The sequence below is a fragment of the Lipotes vexillifer genome, unplaced genomic scaffold (genome assembly GCF_000442215.2).
Source record: "Lipotes vexillifer unplaced genomic scaffold, Lipotes_vexillifer_v1.1 scaffold998, whole genome shotgun sequence".
Lineage (NCBI taxonomy): Eukaryota > Metazoa > Chordata > Mammalia > Artiodactyla > Lipotidae > Lipotes > Lipotes vexillifer.
The window spans coordinates 226,295-237,857 of NW_006781565.1; the positions used below are offsets into that span (position 1 = coordinate 226,295).

The following is an 11,563-nucleotide window of genomic DNA, read 5'->3' on the forward strand; positions in this document are numbered from 1 at the left end:
CGCTCCGCGGCATGTGGGATCTTCCCGGACTGGGGCACGAACCCGTGTCCCCTGCATCAGCAGGCGGACTCTCAACCACTGCGCCACCAGGGAAGCCCACCAAGTACTTTCTGCAGGGGTCCCAGAAGCCCCTCAGAGTTCTGCATGCTGTTCTCATTGAAAGTTACAGTCTCCTAAAGTTACCACAAGAGCACTGCAGTATCAATTTCTCGGGGCCCCAAGGGGCCTGAGGAAACAGCAGTGCAGAGCAGTGACAGTCGGGACACGAGTCTAGATAAAGGAGGCCAGAGATGGTTCCTCCTCTGAACACTGCAAGACGTCCCTCTCTACTCATCCCCAAGCACCAAGAGAACCCCAAATTCCCACTCCACTCATCACAGCGTAGGATGGGGAAGCTTGGCACACTGACAAGGGAATTGCTTTTGCCAGTTAAGTTCAAAGATTGGACATTTTTACACAGCTGTTTCTAGTATTTTAGAACAAATCTGATATGTTTACCCACTGATTGAAATTTGTGATTAAATGTTTCTCACCAGAGGGTTCCTGACTTTCTCAGGATTTGGGCTCTGGCATGTTACTTTACGCCTCACTCAGTCAGCAGCCCTCCTTGCTGTTTCCCATGCTGACTAGAAAGCCTTGCCTGGGCTCCAGCACAAGCACATTTACCTCTTTTCCCCAGATTGTTATGATTATAAGAGCAATACATGAAATTTAGAAAATAAGTTAAAAACACACACACACACACACACACACACACACACACACACACACACACACAACTATAATCCCAATAGTTGCACATCTAGAGACAGGCATGGTCAATCTGTTACCATTCATTGTACGTAAGAATATATAACCATTATATGCACAAAGTTTTGAATCTTGTTTTTTAGTAACATGGCATCTATGTATTTTCTCATGTCCTTAAATAATCTTTGAAAGTCCTTCTTTTACACTCATTCCATTTCTACTTTTAATCACAAAATATACACTTGTAAAAGACTGAACAAGTGCAGAAAGATAAAGCATAAATGAAAGTTCCTATCAGTCACCATCCTGTGTGGACCCCTCCCCTGGGGATGACCGCTCTGGGCAGCTCGGACACTAGCCTTCCAGACCCCTTTCTGCGTGTGTACATCCATACATCTCACAAACGAATAAATCAATTAGATATCCATATCTTACTGCTGTTTTACGAAACAAAATCCTGCTCTGCATTCAGCTGCGTGTATGGGGAACTGCTCAGCCAGGGGAACACCACTATAATCACCATTCCCAGCCATGGCAGGGCTGTGACCACAGGTGGGCCTTTGAGTGTGGTGCTGAAATGCCAAGGCCATTGATAGCATTAATACAGCCACTGGTTAGTGACCTACTATGTGCTGTGTTAAATGCTTCACAAGCATAATCTCATTTAATCCTCTCAACAGCCCTGCTATACCCATTTTACAAATGAGGGCTCTAAGTAAGAGGCAGCACTGCAATTTTATCAACTGCACTCCTCACCAGTACAGTACCACCTCTTCATTCATTCATTTCCTCGCTTCTCTCCTCACCATTCTGCAGGTCTGTAATACTGCAGGCCTTAAGAATACCAGTGCAGACCTGTTCATTCCTCACAGAGGAGAGGAAATTTGACCCCATCACCGAGGTCGGAGTTTTCAAAACCCAGGCCTGCTCACTGGGAAGACTTGTCAGAGAGAAATAAATAAGGCACTAGGCCAATCCTGCCACTTCAGTGGATAAGCCTCAGGCAAATGCATAATGGATAATGAGTCAGCAACTCTGGCTGAGAAGCAACAAATTAACACTTTTTTTTTTGGAACTTTCACTCACATTCTTGGTAAAGCTTTGAGAGAACTGTCATCTATGAAAAGTACTTAGAAATGAAAAACGTTTCCACTGAAGGGAGAAACTTTAATTTAAAATCAGTTGTGAGAACTTAAAGTCACCAACTGTAATGGTGGCTAGAAAATGTAAATTGGTGGTGTAGTTCCTCCCAATGCCTGTTAAAGGCTCTTGGACTGAACCTCCGGTGTCAACTGCCCTGCAGGGGGACTGTTTGAAAGTGAGCCCAGGCAGCCTGAGCAACCTGCAAGTTTCCCCCAAAGGAAAAGTGCAACAAGCAGTAGCTTACATACCCTTGTCTGTGAGATTTTTTCGAATGACTAGAATAGTAAGAATATCCAGAATACGTGGATTCGGTATCCATAGCAATGGAGAGCTCGCTCTTGCTGAAGGAGCAGGTACTGTTTCTCCTTAGAGGTAGAGAATCTCACCTACTGGGCTCCTCCTCAGACCTCAAAGGGCCTGGGAATCAAGGACTTACTCTTCGGCAGGAACGAATTCTGGGAAAACAGGAAAAAAAAAAAGATATCAACCTTCAAAGCCAAACCCAAGGGGCCAAAAGATAAGTGACAGTAGCAACCTCCTCTCTGAGGTCTCTATGATGGAACAAGTGAGCAAGGGTGAGGCTCCTGAGTGCTAAATGCTCCACTCAGGCAGTAGCCAGCTTGCCCAGGTGTCTGGGAGGGGGGCAGGTGGGTGCCGGGCAAGCCTAACCCCCGCCCCGCAGCAGCGGGGGAAACCGGAGGTGGGAGAGACCTGGCCCTTGGCTATCTCCCAGACACAGCCGGCCTCCCTGGCATCCCAGCCCTAGACACCGCGCCCAGCTCCCACTGCCAGTGTGCTGGTTACAAAACAATACCCAGGGAAGCAGCTTCTAAGGGATTTGCTCAGAGTTTCCGAAACCACTGGGGGAAAAAAAAAGAAAAAGGTTCTCAGTCTCTTTAATCCAGGAATCCAAAATCCTGAGAATTTATCTCAGGGGACTAATCTCTTTTTTTAAACGAAAAACTATTATTAGCACATTGTCAAAAATAGTGAAAAGCAAGAAACACTCTCAATGCCCCCCAAAGAGAGGACTAGGTCAGGGAAACATGATTCATTCACCCAAAGAAATATCATAGAGCTGTTTAAAATGATAATTATGAAGAACAGAAATTTGTATGATATAGTGATAAACTTAAAAAGCAGGCTACATACAGCATTGCAGATAGACGCTGAAATCTACACTCCAGTTACAATCACATAAAATCACTTATGTAAGGACGAGGATGACAGAACATCAGAAAATGAAAGCAGGTGATTTATTAGCTGCAGGTTCCTGGGTCTTTTCCCACATTTTCATTAAATATTGCTATGCAATAAAAATAAATTGGAAATGTTTCTAAGTACATTCCTGAGCCCCACATGCTAAACCTTTACTTCGAGAGAAAGGAGTTCTGCACCCCTCACCCCAGAGCTGGTCTCCACCCCATAGGGCTCCTCCTTCCAGCGCTGCTGGAAGCTGACACTGCAAACAGAGCCAGTGAGATCAGTGTGAAGAAAAAACAAAGAAGCTGCAAATGCCATACCTCTACCCCCACTGGGAGGAGGCCAAGGCTCCTGAGCAATGACCTGCCAGCCTGGAGGGAATCACCCACAAACCACCACTGGCCAACACAGTCCGAGCCTCAGCACCACCTAGGTTGTGTTTGCCCTCGTCATTCATTCCCTAGGGTCTGTCACCTAGGGCTAGCTAGCCTCCCTTGTCCTGATGTCCTGACTCATTATTTCATGTCTGCTCTCCTGCATGAGCCCAAGGTGAGCAGTGGGGAGACCCGGGGTCTAGCCAGGGCTGCTCACTGTCAAGTACAACCTGGGATAAGTCACCTGCCTTCTTGAGCCTCGGTTTCCTCATTTGTCAAATGGGGATAAACCCACCAGCCATGGACTTCACAGGGTGGATCCTGGAGATATAAACTGATACAGTATTAGGAGCTGGGTTCCAATCCCAGGCTTTACTCACCTGTTAGCTATACGACCTCAGTCAAATTATTAAATCTCTCTGAACCCACATCCGTAAAAGGTGAATAACAGGGCTCATGCGAGAAACAAACAAGCTACAACTGTGACCACTCCCAGCACCGGCTCCGATACGCTGGATAAGGGGCATTTGGGGTTATCAAGACTCCCGTGACCAGTCCCCAACCTAGAGGCTCTCCTTGTCTCTCTCAGTAAGAGAAAGACACGGAAAGGAGCAAGACAGAGTGGGTGCCCATGCTCACCTTCCCACCTGAGGCTCACCTGCGGCCAGACAGCGCTGGGCTTGCATCCCAGCGCAGTCCAGGGCTTGCTAACTAGCTGTGTCCCCCTCGGAGCCTCAGGTGTCCTCATCCGTAAAATGGAAATAAGGCAGCCTATTTCGTGGGGTGACTGTAAAGAATCAAATGTGGAAAAACCCCCACTGTGGGCATTTTAAAAACATGTTAGTTTTGCTCTTGGACCTTCCCCCACTTTTCTAGAAGACTTTAAGAGCCCGGCTCATCTTTTTTTTTTTCTTGCTACTCTTCCTTCCAGCATGTTCACTAGCAATTTCAATGAGCTCTCAGCACCTCAGACTCTCACTTCCTTTCTGCTCTGGGCTGTGCTGCTTGTTCTTTTCCATACCTGGCAGACGCCAGCCTCAGGAGGTGAGCCAAGATCTCCAGACCTGCCCTGAACGAGCCTCTCCCCAAAGGCCCTTCACTCAGCTCTCTGCTGACCTGCAGGTTCCAACACCCGGCTGCCTGGCCCAGAAACCTGACTGCTGTCTTCTGCACCCAGAATTGACCATCCACAATGTCTATACTTTTTTCTGCCCTCCAACCCATTAAGTCTCGATTCTCTTTTCCATCCCAGCTTCTAGCTATTTCCGGCTAAATGCTGCTGGGGTGTCTCAGAGGCAGGTGGCCCAGGCCCCGAAGACCTGGGCTGATCCTATTCATGCTCCCCGGCCGTGACACCGTGGGGCAGACACTTACCTCTCTGAGCTTATCTCCCCCCCCCCCCCCCCCCCCCCCCCCCCCCCCCCCCCCCTTCTCTTTCTTTTTTTTTTTTTTTTGCTATTCATGCTCCCCGGCCGTGACACCGTGGGGCAGACACTTACCTCTCTGAGCTTATCTCCCCACCCTCCCACCCCCCTGACACCCCCGTAAAATGAGGCCATTTAATATGACCTCTTCCTAGGGCTGCTGTTAAGCATTAAAGGAAGCTCGCAAAATAAAGCCTCTGGCACATGCTAGTGCAAATTTCATTCCCATACTGCAAGAGGACGTCACCCTTAGTCCTCATTGAAACCTCCGGCCATCCATTAAGGCAACTCCAGGCACGTCCCTCAAAGGAAATCATGGGCTCGCAAGTGCTGTTTGGGGGAAAGCTTTGCCTCCACTCTACCAGCTGCCCTTGTCTGGTTTTTCTCTCACAATTCCTAACTATACTTATCAAAGGGGCGGTTTGCATATGCTGCCATTCCCTCCCTCTTGTCACCCCAATCCTCCATCTTTGACGCTCCATTGAAACAGCGCTAAGTTGGCCAGAGATTGCCAGGAGCCAAATCCAAAGGTCCCACCCTTGTCCTCCTTCCCCCCCAGACCTTCTTAGCGCATGCATTCATTCATCCGCCTCCACGTTTACCGGGGCTATGAGAGACCTGCTAGGCGATGCTAGGTTACAGCAATGACAATGGCACCCAGCACACGGCTGCCCTCGCGGAGCTCTGCTGTCTGTCCTCCTCCGATTTGATGGTGTTTGTGCTACTCCTCCTCCAACAGTCCTCTCCCTCTCCCCCATCAAGTTATCTTTTAAGACTCAAAACTCACCCATTATTCTCTCCATCCATGGATTTACTCTAGGATAAGCTCCATGGAGACAGGAGCTACTGTTTACCTACCCCAGGATACACTGAACATAAGAGGTACCCAACAAATACTTACTGAAAGGATAAATCCCCAATGCACATTTCCTACTCAGATGCCTCTTGCTACACTTGGGATTCCCATCACCCCCACGATGCTCTCCAGTGCCCCGGACTGTTCTTTTCAATTTCCTCCACTGGCACCATACAAACATCCTACTGACCCTATACAGCCAACCCAGCACCATTCTCACAACTCTCTCCCCCCTTCAGCCCACACATTATTCTGTCACTAAGTGCCCTCTGTCCCCTGTTATCCACCCCTCACTCTCCCAGTTCTCAGGCCACCCACTTCCTCCAGGCTCCACAGACACAGGGCAAAACTATTACAAAGCCTGCAGGTTTCCTCACAGAATCCAGTCTCTCGAGAGTTCGGGGCCCCTTCTGCGTCACACTGCCTCTATCAGAGCTATCAATTCTTGTCCAAGATCTCAGCGAGGATTAAGAAGCAGCAACCAGAGGCAGACGGACAAAATCCAGAGTGAACTCATCTCAAAAGCCAATGGAAGAGTTTCGACATAGTTAACAGAAAAACACATCCTGAAGCTTATCATTGCAGCAGTACATTTACAAGATAGTTCCCTTGTATGCACAAGAAATTAGCAGAACTCAGATAAGGTCAGAGGGAGGCCTTATCAGGAAGATAATAAAGAAAAGAAAAGGAATCAGGTTCTCTGGGTAATAAACTGATAGGCTGCTGCACTGGCTTGAATAGGATAGGGTCACATAAAGGTGTAAATGTGGATCCTGGAATCTGGAATTATCTATCTATCACACTGACCCCTGACATGACCCACACTGTGTCTGGCTCTGGCTGGGCAGCTGCCAGAGTGATCTTCCAAATCAGTGGAAGTGACGTGGACGTCACTTCCCTGCTTAAAACCCCTCCATGGTGTTCCACTGCACTTCAAATAAAACTCAAAATCCTTCACTTGGTCTGCTAGAACCTGCCCACCTCTCCAGCTGGGCTTTCCTTCTCTACCCGAGGTTCTCTAAGGAACCCGGCTCTATGCAGCCTCAGTATACCTGCTCTACTCACTCTCACCCACCTCATTTTGCCCAATTCCTACTCATCCCTCTCAGCTGAAATACAGCTTCCTTCAGGGGCCTTTCCGGTCTTCCGGCCTCACCTGGCCCTTTCCCAGCTCCCGGTGCTTCTTGATATCCCAATTTCCAATTACACAGGGACTGGCTCCTGTAGAGACAGTAAGCTCCACAAGGGCAGGGGCCTCTTTCATTACTCTCTCTCCAGCTCCTGGAGCACAACAGGCTCTCTGTAAATGTGTGCTGAATGAAGGAAGGGTTTAGGTGGCAGATCTTGGGACGTGGAGCCCATAGGTTCACAGTGGAAGAAACCTTAGAGGTTGTCTATTTTAAATCCTCACTTTTACAACCAAAGAAAAAGATGCAGAGATTACATCCCACGGTGATATCCGAACCACCAAGAGTGGAGCTGCTCGGCTGCTTGCACAAGTCTTACTCAGAGGCAAAGGTTATATGCCAGACACAGTAAGAACCGGCACCAGTCTCTGACTCCTCCTGTCCTCCTGTCATTTATCCCTTCCGGGCTGCAAGCAAACACCAGGATAGGGCTAGAGCTTGTCAAATCACATCTCATGAAGGTCAGAGGGCAGTGTTGAGACAGGTTCAAGAGCACTCTTGACTAAGTGGCAGGAACTTAAATCTGGAATTCCCCAGCAAAAATGTCAGAGAACCTCCTTCACCCCCCACCTTTATTAAAAGCAAAGTGGGGATCAGAGGCCTCGAAGAGAATCTGCCCCTAAAGTCACATTCACTCACAAAAAATATACCTGACTCCTACTTGAAAGGAAAACACAGTGTTCAGAAAATCATATGAGGGAAATAATATGTTATGGTAATGACAGTGGTAAACATAAGCTAACCTTCTCAGAAAAGGAAATTATAAAAATGTCAACAGCTGTGCCTAGAGCTATTAAGTGAACTTGGGTTGGAGGGTAGAAAGTTACCTTGCAAGGGGTACAGAGACACATGCTGAATTTAAAGAGCCATTCTACTCCTTCTGCAGTGGATATATTTCCAAGGGAAGCAACTGTGTTTACATATACTGTGCACATCACTTTGAATATTTGACTTTTATCATATATATAACTCTATATATATTACACCATTTATTATTTTTATTGTTTTCAAGCTAACATTTTTCTCAAGGTACCCATTTTCAATTACGTGGCACTCAAGGGGAAAAGGATAATTTAGATAATTTTGTTTAGTCAACGTTTCTTCTACAGGGGACAAGCAATGAGCACAGGTTTTGAAGTTAGACTGTCACTGTTCAAATCCTGGCTCTACTACTTATCATCTCTGTGTCCTCAGATTAATTACTTAACCCTTCTGTGCCTGTTTCCCTAATTATAACAACAGAATTATATTTTACTTACCTTATAGGCTCAAGGTGGGTTAAATGAGATCATTCATAATCATTCAGACTAATGCCTAGCACACGGTAAGCACCCACAACTGGTAAGCATTATTACCACTTAGTAAAGTTAAATTCCTTCCACTGGAAAGAATACCTTTGTAAGGCACATGACTTATGTATCGTTTTCATTAAACTTATGTATTTTTTTGGTCTATGTGAGTCTACCTTTAATGAATCCCATTAGCTATAGTTAACTAATTTATTGATTTCCAATCTTTTCCTTGCAGGCCTTCTTTTACCGTCCCCAGGTTAGAAATGAGTATCAGAGAAAGCTCTGTGTGTTTTATTGGGTTTATCTGGAGGACCTCAGGGTTGTAAGGGAGGATGGAAAGAAGTATTTTGCTGAACTTGTGGTCTATAAACCGTAACACATCATCCAGGCCACTGATGTGGGGATCAGAAGGACTGTGGCATTTGCAACAAACCCAGTGATTCTTTCATTACAACAGTGCTCTTATAAATGAGTGGTTCCGGGCCACTATTCACAAGAAAAGAAAATGTCAACCTCATTTTACCAATGATTTCAACTCACCTTCCCAGAATATCTCCTCTTGGTTCCAGTCATCAATTACCTCTGAAACACCCTTAACAGCTGGGTATAGATTTCCAAAAGCTGTGAATGGTTAATGTGTCTGGAGTTCTTGCGATGTATATTTGTTTTCAAGTGACCCCCGCCCCTTGTCCCCTGCCAGATTTTTACGCTTCAGAAAGGTAATTTCGAAAATACCTGTAATTTCCCTGTAAAAACCCCTGTAAATTCCATGATGCTGGGTCCAATGACTGCTGTCCAATAAAGTGGTATTCAGAAGGACACCAGTGGAGACAGACCTCAGCTGAACATACATGCACCTTTTCATCAGGCTTCAGGTGAGACCAAAGCCACTACTAGAAACATGGTCCGACCCCACGTCCACCTAATCCTGTCTTGTCCGCCTTCTGGAAAATGGCACAGCATGATGCCCATACACAGCTAGTCCCTAGCCACAGCTAGTTCACTTTATAGAGAAGGGCCATAATAATCTAATGGCTCACAGTTAATCGAGTGCTTCATATGTATTAGGAACTGTTTTAAGTCATTTACATATAATATCTCACTTAATCCTCAGAACACACCTTATATGGGAGAAAAAATATGAATTTCATGTTACAGTTAAGAAAACCAAGGTGGCATACCTGATAAGTGCTGGAGCCGGGCCTTGAACTCTGAGAATCTAATTCCAGAACCTGTGCTCTTGACTATGGAAGCTATATAACAATGTAGCAATTACCAGACTTGTTTATTTACAGGGAGGAGGGGAGGCAACCATCACAAATTGTCCCAAACCACACATAACCCACAAAGAATTCTGAAATTTCAACTCCTACTCACAGGTTCAGTGTCCCAAGCATTGTGGGGAGTCCAAAAGAAAAGAAATGAATCTGAAATAGTTCTAACTCCAAGGAGCTCACAGCCTAAAGGTCGAACCTGCCTATTAAAATACAATGTGATAAGTGCCCACTCAACCCAAATGCTGCTGAGGTCTGGGATAACAAACAGGGTGTGTGTTTGTGTCTGTTGGGGGCTGGAGGGGAGAATACCTTCCTCACTCAACATTTGTTTATTCTCCAGTGGACCAGGGTGACCTGGCATTGCTTCTTGGTCAGGAAACCTTCCTTTACCGTTTCATCCTTTTGCTCAGGTACACAAGGCAATCAAAATGTGTTGCCTGGCAAGCAGTCCTTACAAATATGCCATTCTCAAAATCCTCCCATTTTACTTACAAATTAAGTTGCAACCAAGTCACACTGCCAACACTGTAACAGTGAAAATTTCACCCTAGCTGTTTCACTAATTATATTGAGAGACACCAATGTCTGGGAATGCTAAATGCTTATGGATAGGTGAAGAGCGTTATTTCTTTGAACTGGAGAATAAACAGTTTCCTCCCACAAATCAAAGCCCCAACTATATCACATTGATTTAATTCAACTCTAAAAACTCTAATTAGTGGTTACATAAAATGACTAATTACATCTCCCTGGATTCAGACAGTTTCTGCCATCTCACTTAAAGAGCCTAGGAGCTGTGTAATCCAACAACCCACCCACTGGAAGGAGAATGCTAATTAGCATTGTTGATTGGTGACACAAGTTATAATATTTTTCCAGCAGCCCTGTAAAATTTATAAACACATCAGTGAAAATGCCAGATTCTTTACAGCTTGCTAGCTTTTGGAATAGATGTCTAAAAATACATGCATTTCCAATCACAGCCCCCCAAAAGGGGTTTAACAAAATGCACGTGCCAGCCACAAAATCATCATAATAAAGAGCTCTAACATCTCTTAACAAGCGGCTAAACGAGCTCACAACACCTTCGCGGGGTGGGCTTTATACCTGGTTTGAAGCTGTGAAAACTGAGCCACAGGTTTCTCAGCTCCAAGTCTCACTAGCTCATCTCCGGGCCGCCAGGCCGCGGCTCCGCCCCACTCCTGCCTCCGCCACCCTACGCGTTTAAATTTTGATAAAGCTTCACACTTCCCCGGACACGTTTGCTTGGGGCAGTTTAAAGCCTGCCGGAGGAAATGAGGTCCTGCCCGTGGCGAAGGCTGCCCCGGGGCGGTGAGACTGCCTCCAACCGGGACGCCTCGGGCAGAGACTAGCCGGACGCCTCCTGCTCCACCCCGGCGTTTTTGAAAGTAAACTCCTACCTGCCTGTTGCGCTCTCCGATGCGCAACCGGACTCGCCCCCCACCCGCCTCCAGGGCCAGCTCCCTTCTGTAGGCGAGGTGGGAACACAGGCCAGCTCTGTGCCGGTTTCTGGCCCAGGGTCGGGCGGGCCCCAGGGCGCGGGCTGTTCCCGGGTCGAGCCCCGCGGCGGGGTGGGAACCACGGAGCGCGCCCGTCTCCCGGGGTGCGCAGGGCGGTCCGGCCCCAGCCCCGCAGGGCCGGTGCTTCAGCGCGGGCGCCTGCAGGAACGCTCGGCCACTCCCTGCCGGCCGGGGCGCGCACCCCAAAGTGCAGCCAGGGGAGAAGCGAGCGTCCGAGGCGTGGGGAGGAAATGCCCGGACCGAGGAAGTGGGGTGCGCGGGGAGCGCGGCCCCGGGGCGGGAGGGTCGCACCTCGCGGGGATGGGAGAGGAGTGGGGTCCCAGGAAGCACGGCTCGGGCTATGGACCCCGGGAGGGAAGGAGGCTCCCGGCCAGAGGCGGGAGGAGGGCAGTGAACCGGGGTCTGAGTCCGGGGTGGGGCTGTGAGAGGAGGACTCAGGGGGTCGCGGGTCCGGGTGGGGGCGTCTCCCCGCGGGAGGTCTGCACCCCGCGCCCGCCGCCCCGCCGCGCCCGGCCT

At 48.0% G+C, this 11,563-nt stretch overlaps 1 protein-coding gene across 4 annotated transcripts in view; it reads right to left on the reverse strand.

Moving 5' to 3' along the window:
- The window catches only part of VANGL1 (VANGL planar cell polarity protein 1), a 47,939-nt gene extending 36,934 nt beyond the window's left edge, over window positions 1-11,005 (reverse strand). For 2 of the 4 annotated variants that reach the window (XM_007454786.1, XM_007454785.1), the window contains exon 1: window positions 2,142-2,212. In XM_007454786.1, the coding sequence (XP_007454848.1) occupies window positions 2,142-2,212 (71 nt within the window). Of the gene's footprint in view, window positions 1-2,141; window positions 2,349-8,769; window positions 8,851-10,613; window positions 10,790-10,927 lie in introns of those variants that run through there. The other 2 variants (XM_007454783.1, XM_007454784.1) reach the window with 2 other exon arrangements.
- Window positions 11,006-11,563: the final 558 nt, after the last annotated feature.